A 17296-nucleotide genomic window follows, 5' to 3' on the forward strand; every position below is an offset into this window, starting at 1 on the left:
ACAAAACAATTTTGTCTGAGCAACACTAAATACTGAACTAGAACAACATTGTGCAACTCATACAATACTATATGAAAAGACGACATCTCCTTGATTTGAATAATTGTGTTAAATTAAATTAATGTTGCAAAATATTAAAACTGTATTCTGTAATGACTTTGTCTTTCTGATCATCTTCAATGAAACAGATGAATATTGTTTTCCATATTGTTTTTAATTGTAAGGATTAATCATATAAAATCTACAGTTAAAATGTTTCCAATGTTTTAGGGTTATAAGTACCAGGATAAAAATAGCTTAGTGACAAAATCATCAAAAGGGGGTTTTCACAATTTAATCAAATTTGAACAGATATTGAAGGATACAGAAAGTTCACATATTAAAATGCACACTGCTTTGTCCTAATTTCTTTAGTTCAGTTTGTCTTCTTGAGTGGCTCTAATGAATTCTGAGAGAAAGCATAACCCTGATTTTTAAATTGAGTTCGGTGTAACTCAATGACAGCAGAAATGTGCTATCAATCTGTGCCTAAAAAGAAAAACACCAAATACCTTCCACAAGCTGAAGTGTATAACTTTTGTTGGCGAGCATAATAATGCAGAGCAGATACCGTAACATCAGGAATTATACAGCATCATAAAACAAAGATTTTTACATTTCAAAGAGTACTGGAATATATGGATTCAGTACTCCAACCTTAATGGAAAATAAAAATGCTTGAGCAAATCTGACTTACCCTCTCTATGATAACAAAAGCACAAGTTACGTCGGCTGTCAACCAGACAAGGTTTCACAACAATATTGTACTTGAATGAGGTCTTGATGTCATTATGAGGTCAAGGATATTTTCAAACAACAACGAAACTTGCAAATCTAGTTTTAGTCACGACCTGGTCATTGACCTGAGTACAACTGTATTGAGAAGCTATTAGCTTTGATTGTATTAGTTACAAAGGAGATTAATCATTCATACAGAAGAGGTGTGCTGAGGTTTGACACTAGAGCTGTTCCATACAACTTTGATTGTTATTGTGCAAATATTTAAGACATGAGCTACCTGTGCCTCACACTCCACAGAGGTGCTCACTTTTTCTGTACCTCAATTTACAGCATTGGATGAGTTATCTCTTGTGTAACTAACACAATCAACATTAATAGGTTGTGTACCAGTAGCAAGCTTGGCCCTTGCCATGGCTATTCATGCATTTCCATTTCCAAAATAAGATGGAACTTAATGAATTCAAATATTTCAGCACTATTTATGAGGCTTTAGTCTCGGCTTATAACAGTTGTGTTATTTGATAATGTACCCGTCTGTTTCCTAAATACGAGACATAAGTTGTTTAGCACTGCTATGCTCGTTTCTTTATGAAATAGCAAAGGAGTAGACATCCTGACTTTATATGCTGTTGTTTCATCTCTCATAATTGCAGCTGCTACTATATTACAAACAACCAAGTTTAAGTTTAAAAGCAAAACTTTCTCTTTGATTTCCTCCAGCCACTGTAAGAAACAAATTCAACTAAAAAACTTCCTGGATAGAAGATATAAACAACTTGTCCTCCTCTTCATTTATCACTTGGTTTTTCTGACCTTAATCTTACTATCTTAGTTCATGAAAAAAACAATATAAATTATCTTACATATCGTATTTATACTCATTATTAGTGTGAAAATAACCGAAAGATACAATTTGTACCACTTAATGATATCACCAAAGAATTGTTACAATATTATTATATGCTATATAATATTTATGGACTGGATTTTAAGAAATCAAGTCACATGCAACAAGGTCATTACATAAATAGTTTAAAATTTAAAAAATCAAGGTCCTGTGTGTGGAGATGTCGCCACTGACCCTGAAATTTGTATCTTACAGAAGCAGCTGACATGGGCAGCCCCTTACCAATACTGAACTGTTACAATCTTTCACACAGTTAATAGTTTAGACAACAGATCCAAAGTATATTATTTTATTGATTTGTTTTTAGGTTATCACCTTCACTACTGGTCTATACTGAGTGATGACGAACATAGTACTAAGCCACTGCGCTGTAAGGCGTCTGCCGCAGTCAAAGTGTTAATAAAAATAATGACATCAGATTTCAGTGTCTTCATTTGTTTCAAAATTTTTTCAATGATTTCAAAAAACTTTTTAGGTTCATAGTGTTATTAGTAAAAACCGTTAGCAATTAAATTATGTAAGGATATTTGTGGACTAAGCCACATTAAACACTCAAATTTAAAAAAAAGATTATAACAGCCAAATACCTGACTTTCTGTATCTAAATCACTGTTCATATATAATAAACTTTAATTATTTGTCTTTTATTTATATTATGTTTATTAATAGCATTTTGTTTTATGTTTAAAATTTAATTTATACAATTATGTTTACTAAAATCTGAACAGTCAGACATCAGAATTATGTAATTTGTGTGTGAATGCCTAGCCAAAACCTCAATCTCAACCTCTTGATCTCCATAACTGCATCAACCCTCGAATAGTGACTAGTTGTATTTACATTCATTTTTTTAATCAAACTATTGATCATGGAGATAAAATATACATTTAAATAGGTAATATTTTATATAAAATCAATCGGAATGTTTCATAAATTAATCTGAAGTATGATTTATTGAACAATAATGCTTAGTACTTAAGCTACAAAACTAGAAAATTAATACAAACATAGGTTTGACAATTTATTGTGCTCACCCATTTATATAGAAGGGAGTTTTACTCTCTCATAAGTCACATAAACATTCATGTGGCAGTAATATTAGCTACAATCCATGTACAGAATTCCTTGCTTAAGAATAACACTCATTTTGAAACAACTGCTTATCTTTCAATTCCATATTGTGCATTTCTCTGTGAGTGTTATTTACATTGTTTCTATCTTGCGACTATTCACTAGTATTTTTTTTGGAGTTATTATTGAGTTTTTGATTTTAAAAACTACATTAACGTTTTCATTATGGAATGTACCAAGTAATGTTATAAGGTTCTTGATGAACTGAGTTTGCTCGTGTATCATGAAATTTGAAGATTTTAATCAATGTAAAATTGTACTATTTAATCATACAATGAAAGATATATTTGTATATATAATTGTAATTTATACAATATATAATATAATTTTTTCATCACTCAGTACTAAAAACATTTTCATAACTTGCAATTGCTTTTTAGACTTTTTTTGTTTTTTAAGGGAGTTCAAAAAGATGCTAATTTAAAACAAACAACTCATTTACTACATATAATGTGTGCAAATGTGTGTGTGTATTCCCTGTAAAGTACTGAACAAGAAAACATATATATTACTGTATACTTTACTTCAATAACTATACATATATTTATGTGCAAAAATAGAAAAGTAGTGTCTGCCAGTACAGATTTTAAATGTCAGATCCAGGGTTACGAAAAATTCTATCTATGCTATAAGTATCAGCAAAAAACGTTCAAATAAAAATTAATTTAATTCATGATTTATAACATTTCAAAATTTATAAAAAATGTGTTTTACTTGTTCCGTACTACAAGTATTAAAAAGTATTTGAAGTTTATCTTAATGTGAAATATTTTTAGTATGATATGCACATGTAAAATTAATTTAAATTTGAGACACTATTATAAATAATCTTTTAGTCAGTAATTTTAAGTTAATTATTTCTGAATATCAATTCAATTGTGTTACTAAAGATGAAATAAGTAATTATAATATTCTTGGTGGAAGTTAGCTTGTAAATCAATGAAATATTCAATCTCAGATTTAATATTGTAACATGCAATTATCAAAAATTAATAAATCTCTGAGAAATTGTCATATAATACTGATCTTAATGTAAAGAAAGATTTCAAATGTAAATCCGGTGTTTAAAACGTAGACAACCAACTTTGATCTTCAACTCCATGACACAGAGTGTAAAGGAATTTAGATGACAAACATTTGTTGTCCTCATAGAAGACAGAACCATGTTAAAGCATAAAACACATCCACCAACAGTCCACCTCAAACCTAACTGGTTTTAAAAAAGAGCTGCAGCTACAAGTGGATTTTTCCCAACATTACCATATTTTATAAGATTAACAAGTATTAAACCAAATAAATGAAAAGTGAAATCTATACACAATCACTTGAAACATAATAAAAAGTTCAGTTCAATTCAGCACAACATAAAATTTCAATTACTTTATAAACTCGATATTTCATGGGAGATAAATATTGATTCAAATAAAGATACTCAAGCCGTTATTCAACTGTCTCAAAAAATCAAGTGAATTAACACTTGGATTAAAACTAAAATTCCCTCTTCAATAAAACATACATCACTGTATGTTTGACTATTAAGGGACTGCCCATGCGGTGTCGGATAATTAGTTACTAAGTATGTGTGAGCGTATTTGTGTGATTGGTCGATCAGCTGACATCGTCTGGTGCACTCACAGGCTTCAGATAGTGCTCCGCCACTGGCACAGGCCTAGTTCGCGCTGACTGCTTCTTCTGTAACAGACACACAAATATAATTAGCCTATTAACAATCTTGGTCTTTTTTTATAACTCTCATTTGTGCAATTGTTTTAACAAACATGCAACTATCATAGTAAACGCTTTACAAAAAAAACCTGTTCTCTGGATAAGTGATTTCATTCATGGACTTCAAAAGCATAGAGATTCAGCTTACCGCAAGGCAAAGCGTTCTAAATCTCCAGGTAACTAGGCCACCTGTAAACATCTTAGGAATAGGAACATAATAGGTTTAACTGATAAATTATCAGGCAAATCATTAACCATAATGACAAAATTGAATGGGCCAAGAACTAATCTCTGTGGAACATTACACTAAATTCTGGAAGTATCTGACCTTGAGTTATTTAAAAAGATTTTTTTGCTGCTAATTGGTTAAATAAGTTTCAAAGAACTAAATTTTGCTGCCAATAATACCATAATATTATATTTTTTTCAATAACATATCCTGGTCAACACAGTCTAAAGCCTTCCTTAGATCGCACAACACTGCTTGAACCATACAGCCATCATCACAGCTCTCAATAACAGACCACAGTACTTCCAACTGCATGACCATATAACACACTAGTGCCTAAATCCATATTGAACTGGAGATATTAAATTATTAAACTTAAATTAGACACTTACCTGGTCTTTAATGACAATTTCGAAGATCTGAGCCATCACAGGGACTACAGAGATCTGTCTGTATATGGCTACCTCCTTCCTTCACTATTTTTTAAAAAAGGTACCACCTTAAAAATCTTAAATTTATCAGGAAACACACCCTTATTTAAAAAAATATTAATACAAGGTATTAATATTAATAATATTTAATCCAAGGTATTAAAAATCATCACCAATGAATTTTACCAAGTCATTGATGTCCTATCATATATGTTCCTTAACTTAGCCACTTTTATATCAATCACCAGGCAACTGCCTTCCATTCAAAAGGATCACACGATCACCAGGCTATTCAGAGGAAGAAGGCTGCCAAAATATATCAAGTCTTAAAAAATGTAATCATGTTAAGGACTGGGAATGCACAAAATGCAACGAAACTTTAAAAGATACCTTTAATTTTTAAATAAACTCTTCCAAAAATGAACAGTCTCATTAGGAATAATTCTTTGTAAACACAAACAGTGAAGAATAAAAGCTGAAAATTGATGCTAAAATAGGCTGCTTTTACTTTAAAGGAACAATTATTAGACTGAAAGCTGAACTTATGAAGAAACATTCAAAGACATGAAAAATAATGAGGCACAATACACAGACATACTTGAAACCCTATAATAATTACTTGAAGAAACCCAGGGTTAACTTGATAATAAAAGCAGTTACGTATAAATAACCAAAACATTTTTGAAGAGCATGACACTAAACTTGACCAAATAATTAATGACTACATTATAAAGATAGAAAATAAGGGGAAATCATAAAAGGCCTAGAAAATACAATTGAAAACTAAAGTGATATTGTCAATAGGCCTAAATCAACCAACACTGCTATTCAAACAACTCCAAATTGAAAATACTTTATCGTCTGAACTTCATTCTTAATCTCTGTTGCTTGAAGTCCTAAACACGAATATAGAACAAGATTGTATGGAAAATATGTCAAAGATGTTATTGTAAGCTCAAAACACATCCACTAATTCTGAGGAAGTGGAAGTTAGTTCAAACACCAGAACCTCCCCTATAAAGTCTAAACCTTTCTACACCGAGAAGGAAGGGACCATTCTTGAGAGAATTGCAACATCTGAACTCAGACAAACTTTATTCAAAAAAACTGCTAAGGAATGATTGGCTGATCTGGTGATCACACCCAGAGAACCTCTGCAGCAAATAGACAAAGCTGTACTCTAAAATTGTTTGGTAAAAAAACAAACACTGAATAAAACCCCATCAAGGAAAAGAAACCTCTGTCAACAAAAATTGACAGACCTTGTAAAAATATTTTCAGCATATCCTTTCAGGTTGCAAAGCTTGTAGCAAACCTTAATGAAGTAGAACTCTTCATTTGCTATCCAACAAGAATGAATCTCAGTAAATGACTCCCTTTCAGTGCAAAATGAAAGAACATTAAATTGACTTATTCAACAATAACATTGATTTTTACAAAACAGAACATGACAAAGCATTATGGATTCATTCCAACATGCAAATCTGCTTACTTAGATCTGCCTAACGTTGTCTCTGTTAGATCAAAATAACTTGACCAATTCCCTGCACAACCAGTACCTCAGACCTTCATGACTCACCCATTTTACTTTTTTTAAACAAAATTGCCATGAACGTCACATGGATATAGCTAAGTTAAAATTAACAACAGCACAATAATAAAATACAGACACATGACATTAGTGTGTCATAGAAATCAATTAACTTTAAATAAAATGGCAAAACTTTAAACATTCTTTCCCTTAATTTGACATTTTTATAAATTTTGAACCAAAACACTTGCATTTTAGCTGCCACAAGTCCTGTTGAGTCTTAAATAACTACTAACTCAATGAGTTAATTATATTAATTTAAAAATTTGATCACAAGTTAGGGATTGTATATGTATAAGTTAAAATTATTTCATTTTCTAACAAATTGGATTGATTGTTAACAAACCGCAATCACAAACATTATTTAAATGTATTTCTTAAATTCTGTACTATAATTTATTAACCCTTTTAACCCCGGCCATTAAATCAAGTGATGTGCCAGAAATCCCAAGCCATTTTCAGACAAAATGTAAGGGTTTTGTAAAAAATTCATAACTCAGTTATTTTTTAAGATATTTAGGTAATTCTTTTTTTTGTTTTACTTCTTTGTACATGTAGCTTACAGAAATATACAAATAAAATTATTATTTTGAAAATAATTTTTTTTACATACATATATAAAAAATAAATAAAAATTAAATAATTTTAAGTTTGATCATGGAAACCATATAGATAAAAAGGCAAGGCAATGTAACAAGACCTTTGAAATTCACAGTACTTAAAATAAACATAAAACCAAGGTTATTTCTGACAAAATAATTAAAACTGTTCATAATCTAAATTTAAGTTTTCAAGATATCCATCACTCAAATCGTCGTCACTAATCACATCCACACCATTTGCAACTAGGTTACTAATTAGTGCATTTTCACTTACGGGAGACTTTGAACGATGTCTTTTTACTCATTTTGAAATCAAACAAATAATAAACTAAACTTTAACTGCCGTACTTTACATTGCTTTAACCTAAAACTGTGAAGAAAACGGAATATTCACAACCACGTGATATACAGCTGTCTGCAACAAGCGTGAGCAGTCAGTCGAGACGAACTGCAATTGCTCAGTTACAGACTGACAAAATACGAAGTCAAACATTACAAACTAATATATTTTGATGCAAAATATCTTTGTGCACAAGTCTGTGAAATTTCAAAGCATTTGGTGAAATAGGTGGCCAGTAAAGTAATAAAAAGTGCACGTCCGCACTATATGGACATCGGGAGTTGACGCCATTTTTACGACGTCCGTATAGTACGGACGTCGGGGTTAAAAGGGTTAATGCAAGGCTTAATACATTTTCACATGAAAAATATTGTCACCATAACTTCTGAATTTCCTATTATCACCATTAATTGAGGTTTCTGATGTTACTTTCCTACGATGTCCAAACATCTAAGTTTTCCACACGGTCTGATAAAGTGTAATGTTTAGACAGATTATGTGAAACGTAACCAGGTACGAGAGGTTTGTGTTGTGCGTCATGAAAATTTAATTTATATATGTTTAATTCATTGACATATTTTAGTTTGGATTGTACTAAATGAAATGAAAGAAATGTAATATTTTAAAATAACTTTTTTAGTTAAATTACATTAAATTATAGATTATTTAATAATAATTACCTTTCTACGAAAAGGGAAACAGCCTTTCTTCTCCGGTTCAGGAATGGCATCCAGGATGAGGTCAGGAGTTGGACTGCTGTTGGGTCCAAATACATTTAATTCTTTATAACATTCTGTCTCTATCATCTGTAAAAAATTCAAATCTCTATTAATCATATTAAATATAGATATATTTATAAGATAACAATAATTTATTATCTTTATTAAATCAATTACTAAACAAATTTAGCTGACACAGAACACTTGATTATTAATTATTTATAGACAAACATTTATTGTTATTAATTAATTTAAGACATATCTTAGTGTAGGAAGTTACCCTCAGCGCCTAAAAGGTACTGTTACTGCTACTGTCCCTATACACAAAAACGAGACAAGATACATATAAACAACTACCACCCAATTTCCCTTATGGTTATGTCTAAAAGTGTTATGAAAAAACAAATTGTAAATTTCCTTAGCATAGCCACTTGTTTAAAGAAGCTCATTATGGATTTAAAAATAACTTGATAACCGTTAAAGCAGTGGAAAATAAAATATATCTTATGTATGTCTTGAAAACAAGGAGGAAACCTGTACATTACTTATAGATGTAAGCAAAGTGGTAGAAACATTACATTAGTATGGTATTGTGCATAAAGAACTAATATTCATAAAGGTATGCAAAGCTCAGTCCGGTCTTCAACATGTTACTTGTGGAGAGCCCCAGGGTTCTGTTCTGGGCTCCTCGGTTTACTGTGTTTGTAAATGACTTGCCTAATTTTGTGCCTAATAGTACTATCTTATATGCAGTCGACACTACTCTACTAATATCAATTAAAAAATCATTATTTGAACAATATCATAATTTAATACATGAGGGAAAGATACTATATATGGTTTCACACAAATAAATTAAAAGTCAACCAAAACACACAAATATCCTTTTATGTTAAGTAGTAGGCTTACCGGCTCTGAAAATAAGCTTAAATAAGTTAGGCTTTTAGAAATTAATATTGATTTAAGGGGTGCTAATACCCACTTTCTCTGCTCTCCCAGAGTTATTTTTTAGAAATTCAAGTTTTAGTTTACTTATCAGTGTCTACTGTTCACCTTGTATATGGCACTATTCTTTGGTGGAAAATGTGATGATGCATAGGAAGTATTTAAATATAAAAAATGCTATCTGTTGTTATATGAACATTCATGAAAGAGACTCTTATAAACCTTTTTCGTAGATTAGGCATACTAACATTGCCATGTTTTTAAATAGTCTAGTTTTTACCATTAAAAATCTGACCTTCTTTATTTTAAGAAATTTTCTACATTGTACATTAGACCAGATCTTCAGATTTAATTGATTTGGAATACATTAGGTTAAACACATTGTAAAATAATTATATCTACATTGGTACAAAACTTTTCAATAATTTAAAATGGTCATGAATAAGGAAATTTTAAAGTAGTCATAATCTAAATAGTATACATATCCAATATAATGTGACTTTGATAACATTTTTGTGAAGTGGTACAACCATAAATCATTCTTGATTCTAAACTCCTAATATTATAAATGCAAAAGTGCCTTTGTTGGTTTGTTTTGTTTTCATGCGTAAATTATTCAACCAATTGTACTGAAATTTTACGTGGACATTCTTACGGTCCCTGGGATAAAGATAGGTCTATTCTTATTTCTAAAATCCCTCCTGGCTATGCTCCACTGGCCTTTAAAGTAGCGAAAAATTCCATCTTGGTCTCTAAAGTTGTGAAATATTAATTTAAAGAGCATGTCTAATTTAATCAACTGTTCAGTGTAAACATGGTTTCTATTTTGAATTTGTTTACATTTATGGTGAGTCATTCTCAAAGGAATAACCATTATTTTTCACACCGTTTCAGATTTCAATGATTAGGTAAGTAATCACCTACCTTAGAAAATGTCCTAAAACATAACATGGTCAGACTCCAAAGACTCCCTTTGAAGCAGTCAGTAAAAACTATGCTAGATGAAAGTTCGCTAAACTGTGTTTTTGAATTTATGTACCAATTCCAGCTCTAAATGTTCTAAAACATTAAAAATATTTTTCTGTTTCTAAAGAAACAAACGCGTAGTGTCATTTTTATCAAATATCAAGTACTAGATGTTACCTGCGGCTTCACCCGCAATTTTTAAAATGAAACACTGTAGTCTACTTAGTCAAAGCACTTATGATGTATTGTAATGGTCTCCTATGATATTTTTCAAACGTAAGTAGGCATAAGATTAGGTACCTATTTTTCACAGTTTATGGGTTAGACAATCAGAAGTTGAGAGACTAATTAATTCATATATGACTTTTTAAGCATTTAGGAGTATTTCTGGTTAAAGTGAATTATATTATCGATGCCCCAGCAGAGTTTTCCTTGTTGTCTAGGTTTATAAAATTGATACATAGGTCTCAAAAACCTACTTTGGTTAAAAATAAAACCTACTTAGTTCCAGCTCCTGTGATCTAATTTCCAGTTTAATATATTACCAGTGCTATAGTTGCTTTTGTCTCGTTGTCCTGATGAAAGAAATATATTTACCTACTTAGGACTGAGAAGCCTACCTTGGTCAAAAAATGTCTAATTACTGGACTTTAAAATTACTTCTAATCTATTGTATTTACGGTGTCAAATTGAGTTTGCTTTATTGACTCAATCAAGAATATATAAAGGAATCCTACTCCTGTCAAAAAGCGTTGACTTCCAGTCTAAGATATTTCTAGTGCCATAATAGAATATGCCAGGTTGTCTTGATAAATAGAATATATATAAACATATAAACATGTAGGACTGAGAAACCTACTTCTGTCAAAAATCTTCTGGCCTAAGAAATATCCAGTGTCATAGTTGAGTTTGCCTTATTGCCATGATGAGGAAAATATACATAATTCTTAGGCCTGAGTAATCCACTACTGTAAAAATCATCTAGTCTCAGTATAAGAATAAAATCCTTAGGAAGTTTATGCAACATTTCAGTAATCATTTATAGTATTGTTATACAGACTGTAGTAAAGTCAGGTTAGCAAATCAGTCTTGAGTATCTCGACATTCTTGCACATGAGTATTCACAGTTTTATGAAACATAAATATTATTATTAAATTAATGGTTAAAGAAATTAAACACATGGTTGCGATGTCAAAAACAACGTTGACACAAACAATTGATTACATTTAGCAAGATCTTTAAATTAATATTTCGTAACTTTAGAGACTAAGGTGGGGATTTTTGCTATTTTAGAGACCAGTGACGTGTATAGCCCAAAGAGATTTTCGTAAAAATAATATTCATCCCAGGAACCAACATTTTGAGAAACCAACCTCTGCAGACTATGACACAGCTTTCCATCAATTCGCTGCAGACTTCATAAATAGAGGACACAAACAGCTCATTTGTTCACCAATGGGCTGTGTTAGGGATAACATACAACTGGAACACATTTCTTATCAAATCTCATAGAATTTCAAAAATCCTCTGGAGTAGATGTCACAATTGTGTCTTATGAAGAAAGAGCAACAAGAAGATTATACAATGGTTTAGAGCATCCTGATTTTATGAAGAGGATGGAAACCATCATCCAACATCTTCAAGGACATTCCATGATGACAGCACAAAAAGAAGAGCCTTCAGACCATCATCTAGAAGAGCAAAACCATTGTGTGAATTCTTTTGATGACTGCATTATCTCATGTCCAACAAACCCTTTCGATGAGCAGAATCTGAGCGAAGTGAGGTTAGCTACGCAGAGGAACCAACCGTTTGACAGTCCAAATAAAACATTGGAAACTACTTCACCGACTGAGACACCTTTGGACTGCAGTGCAGATCCACCATTAGATATGTTAGAAGAAGTGGCCAGTGAAAGTGGAAAAAATTCATGGGCAATCTAGTGTTATTGATTTTATGTTCTTCTCCTTTAGGTTTTAAACTAATGTTTTATGACAATGAAGACGCTTCTGCATCTGTTTATAATAATCTTAGTATAGATGTTAATAAGGTAGAGACCCAATTTAAACTCAATGTATTTTAATAACAATAGCAATAATACTTTTTGGTAATGACTATTACAATTTAAACAATAATCTAAACGGCACTCAACTTCAATCTCTTAAAATACTACATCACAATGTTCAACATTTATCATCACGCCTAAACATATTAAAAATTAATCTAGAGGAAATTCAACCTGATATTGTCGCAATATCTGAACATAAAATGACCGAAACAGAAATTACTTATTTAAATGTACAAAATTACAAAAAGTGTTTCCTTTTTTAGTAGATGTCATTCATTGGGCGGTTGGTGTATTGATATTAGTTAAAATTGCATCAAGAGTAAAAAAAAGTATCAATTCCTGCCATACAAAATCTTTTTGGTGGAGAAAAGAATTTGAATGCTGTTTATCGGAAATAAACTGTAAACACATTTTCTTTTATCTTGGTATGTATATACAGATCCCCCCAGCAATGCTTACTTGAATCTTTTTTTTATAAATTGATTTCCTTTGTGATTTATTGTGCAAAAAAATACAAAAAATATCCTTATTGCAGGTGACTTAAACATAAATGTTTTGAATAAGGATAAAACTTATAATGCCTTTGTTAAAATATTTTACGTTCTTATGAATCTCGAGTATAAAGTAGATTTTTCCTACCCGAGTTACATCAGAATCTGAAACTGCAATAGATAACTTTATCACTAACATTAAATGTAAAAAGTTAAAAATATCGGGTTATAATAACACACTTATCAGACCATGATGGACAGTTGTTGGAAATTTATGGTTTGGAAAATGAGTTTGGTCATAAAACTAAAAAAATACTGTAGGAAATTTACGAAGGCTAACACAGATTTATTTTTTAAACTTCTGGCACACGAAAATTGGTTTAGATGTTTATCAAGCTACTGTTGAAACTAAATACAATGTTTTTTATTGTAAATTTGCTTATGCCTTTGAAACTAGCTTTCCCAAACTACTAACAATAGAAAAAAATAACAATGTTAAATGGATTTCAAATGATGTAAAAATTAAAAATGATGAAATTGTGAAACTTGAAAAAGAGTATAGATTGCTGAAAACTGAGTTTTTAAAACAGAAAATTAAACAGTTAAAAAGAGAAGTTAAATTGCAAATTGATAATGAAAAAAAAAACAGTTTTTGGATAATAAAATAATGAATTCTACAAATAAATCAAAATCTACATGGCAAATTATAAAATCTGAAGTTGACAACACTACTAAAAACAAATGAAAAATATACCATATTGTTGTAGAGGGCAAAACTGTATCAGAGCCAAACCTTGTCAGCAATATTTTTAATGATTATTTTGTAAATGCTGTAGATAATTTAGTAATTCCAAACATCCAACCTAAAAATTGTTAGTGAGTTGTCCTTTAAAACACAAAGTTCAAGAAAATTCACTTTTGAATCTGTTTAATGAAGATGCAGTAAAAAAAAATTGTTATGACTTTTTAAAAATAAATTTTCAAACTGGTATTGATGATATTTCCAATGGCTTTGGTAAAACAATCGTTTCCCGCTCATCTCCAGGCCACTCACGCACATTATTTTAATTCATTTCTGGTTTTTTCCCATGTCAATTAAAAATTGCTAAGGTAATACCTCTTCATAAAAAAAGGAAACACAAATGACCCATCAAGTTTCAGACCTATATCATTGTTACCTGTATTCTCAAAGGTTTATGAAAAAGTAGTTTATAACCAGCTTATGAAATATTTGGAACTAAAATCAGTTACTTGATAACGAGCAACATGGTTTTTCGACCAGGCAGATCCACAGCTACAGCAAGTGTTAAATTTATTGAATCGATTATAGACTCAATTGACAGAAATGAAAAAGTTACTGGAATTTTTCTTGATCTTACCAAAGCATTCGACAGTGTGTCACATGATGGGTTGCTTAATGTCCTTAGTGATTTTAATATAAAAAGGCAAGGAATACAATTGGTTTAGGTCATATTTGAAGAATAGACAGCAGTGTACTCAAATCCAAACACATTTTAAACTATGCTGGAAGTCAATATAATTACATTAGAACCTATTTTTCAAAAAATTTAAAATAGTTAAACATGGCGTTCCTCAAGGTTCTATCCTGGGCCCTCTTTTATTTCTCTGTTATTTAAAGGGGCTCCCTGGGACGGTTCCAGGTGAAGGCTCAATATGCCTTTATGCTGATGATGCAAGTATTACGGTTTCAGGTAATAAACAGGAAGACATTGAGCTTTTGTCTTTTTTAAACCTTTTAACTGTTAAAGATTTCCTGAGTTCCAAGAATCTCTTGCTAAACCCAAATAAATCAAATTTTGTATCGTTCAGTACTAACAATCAAGATTACAATTTGAGCCTAACATATATTTAGAAAATTCAAAATTGAATCAAGTAGACAATACAAAGTTTCTTGGAATAATATTAGATCGGAATTTGGGTTGGGAGAAACATGTTGATTATGTGGTAAAAAAAAATGTCCTCCGGTCTATTTGCTTTACGCCAAATGTCAAGGGTGTGCTAGCATTGAGACATTTGCAAAAGCCATCTACTTTGCTATGGTAAATTCCCCATATGTCTTACCAATATAGGAATATACGGAGCCACAACTAAAAGAAATCTGGACAGAATCTTATTACAACATAAAAAAAAGCTCTAAGAATAATTTTTAACCTAAAACAAAGAGATACAGTGAAACCATACTTTTCTCAACTTCAAATTTTAACTGTATATGATCTATACATTTATGAAACTGTTTTATACGTAAAAAAATACAACAACCCAATTAGTATTTTAAATCATCATGATCAATAATTTAAAGACGTAGCAGATATGTGGAACAACATAGGCTGAAGTTTTATGAAAAGAAAACTGGTTTCATTGGCACAAAATTTTTTGTTTAACCTTCCTCTCAATATTCAAAATGAGCAAAATTATGAAAAATTCAAAAAACTACTTAAAAATTATTTATTAACATTATCCTTGTATTCTTTTGAAGACTTTTTTTGTTTCAATATGTAAGTAACATTTAAGTATTGTTGGGTATGTTTAGAAATGTATAAAATCCCTTAAATTAACCTATTAATTACCTTAACTAAATAACTGTCTTGATTTAAAAATTGTTTTAACTTACTCTGTAGAAGGCTACATAGCCCAAATCTTACTTTTTCAGTGAGTGTTCAAACTGATTTTTTATGTTTTAATATAGCAATTATAAATTTAATATTGAGATTTATTGTGACGCTATTCTTGTAATCTGTTACATGGCTGAATAAAGAAATTTTTTAATTTGAATTTGAATTTGAACCCTGAGAATTTTCATGCAAAATTTCAGTCCAATCGGTTAATTAGTTCATGTTTGAAAGCAAAATAAACAATTAAGGCACTTTCCAATTTATAATATTATTACGGTTATATCTAAAAGAAAATGTTACCAACTTTTTCTATAAATTTAAAGACAGTTTTAAAACCCATCTTAGTTCACTTTTGACAGAAGTAGGCTTCTCTGATCTGTGATACATAAGGAAACAAAACAAAATCATGTATGGAACAAAACACAGTAAGAACAAAGTAAATTACAATGGCCAAATGGCAAAGGGTAAATTATATAAACTTTTTGACGCATTTGCTTGATCATGGCAACAAGGCAAACTGAACATTGGCGTCGGAAATATTATTCATTCGGACCAGCAGTGGTCATACATGTGCATCACCTACTAAATTGTGTGCGAAGCTGCGGGTAACTTCTAGTATCTAAATAATTGTGTTATTACCTCATTTTGCCAAGGTATAGAGACAGACCCAGTGTTGAACTTGCTGTAGAATGTGTCATCAGTAGCATCCAAGTTGACTCCCTTCACAGTGGAGAACTGCTCAATGTCCAGCACATCTTTGGCATACACTGCATGAGGCTGAAATATAAAATATATATTATAGACACATACACAGATATTGCCATTCTTCTGTAGTTTTCATAGTGTCTATACACCAAATGTTGGCATCCTTCAAATGTCTGTAAATATGCACACTGGTACTAAAAGGGTTAATACCATGGCTTTCACCACAAACCTTATAAAAAATAAACACTAAGAAAAATGAATCAATGGTTTTATCACAAGAACTCGTCACTTACATCTGGTATGAAAGGTGGCTCCTGCATTCCAGCTTCCAGCCTCTTCCAATTCATACACTTGAAAAATTCATGTTGTTTTATCTCTCGAGCACCATAACGGCCACAATGACAGCCAAGTCTAGTCTTGGGATGCTTTTTCAGCAACTGTAACAACAAACACATTTCCACCACTCAAGACAAATATTTCATATGGAATATAACGAACATGCTAAGTTTCAGTTTGTAATTGTATTTTTACCTGTTTGCAGAGAGACTTGGCTTCCTCACTGAACTTATGGGAATACTTCTCCTGATCATCCTTCACTCTACGATCAACCTCTTCTCTCTTGACCTGTACACAATGGTTACATCCTTACACAATGTACAATTAAAGGTGTGCAATCATGCAATACTATGATATATACTGATTAACATTGTGTTACTGTCTTTAAACGAACTGAAACTTTACAAGGCAATATAAACAACTCTTTAGTGTATTTTAAACCAATAACATTAACATTAATTTAATGTAAAAAGTCAGATATAAATTAAATACCTTTTCCTTCCTTGCCCGAAAGGGTGCCTGACCTTCAATCATTTCATAGATGAGACAACCAAAACTGAACCAATCAGGACTAAATGTATATTTCTCGTTGTCTATCACTTCTGGGGCTGCAACAACAATGAACTAACAGAAGACAATTCCAGATTGGAGGAATTTGGATACAACAGAACAATGAAGTGTGGGATGGATGTAGGA

General features: G+C 31.1%; 1 protein-coding gene across 1 annotated transcript in view; it reads right to left on the minus strand.

Annotated features, from left to right (window-relative positions):
- Nucleotides 1-315: 315 nt before the first annotated feature.
- LOC124359216 (G protein-coupled receptor kinase 2) overlaps nucleotides 316-17296 on the minus strand; it is a 72545-nt gene continuing 55564 nt past the window's right edge. The window contains exons 9-14 of the mRNA XM_046811780.1: nucleotides 17093-17208; nucleotides 16796-16888; nucleotides 16558-16701; nucleotides 16199-16336; nucleotides 8417-8542; nucleotides 316-4510 (exon numbers count right to left, since the gene is read on the minus strand). Coding sequence (XP_046667736.1) covers nucleotides 4427-4510; nucleotides 8417-8542; nucleotides 16199-16336; nucleotides 16558-16701; nucleotides 16796-16888; nucleotides 17093-17208 — 701 coding nt within the window. The 3' untranslated portion in view covers nucleotides 316-4426. The remainder of the gene's footprint in view (nucleotides 4511-8416; nucleotides 8543-16198; nucleotides 16337-16557; nucleotides 16702-16795; nucleotides 16889-17092; nucleotides 17209-17296) is intronic.

Source organism: Homalodisca vitripennis, chromosome 4 (assembly GCF_021130785.1).
Source record: "Homalodisca vitripennis isolate AUS2020 chromosome 4, UT_GWSS_2.1, whole genome shotgun sequence".
NCBI classification, from domain to species: domain Eukaryota; kingdom Metazoa; phylum Arthropoda; class Insecta; order Hemiptera; family Cicadellidae; genus Homalodisca; species Homalodisca vitripennis.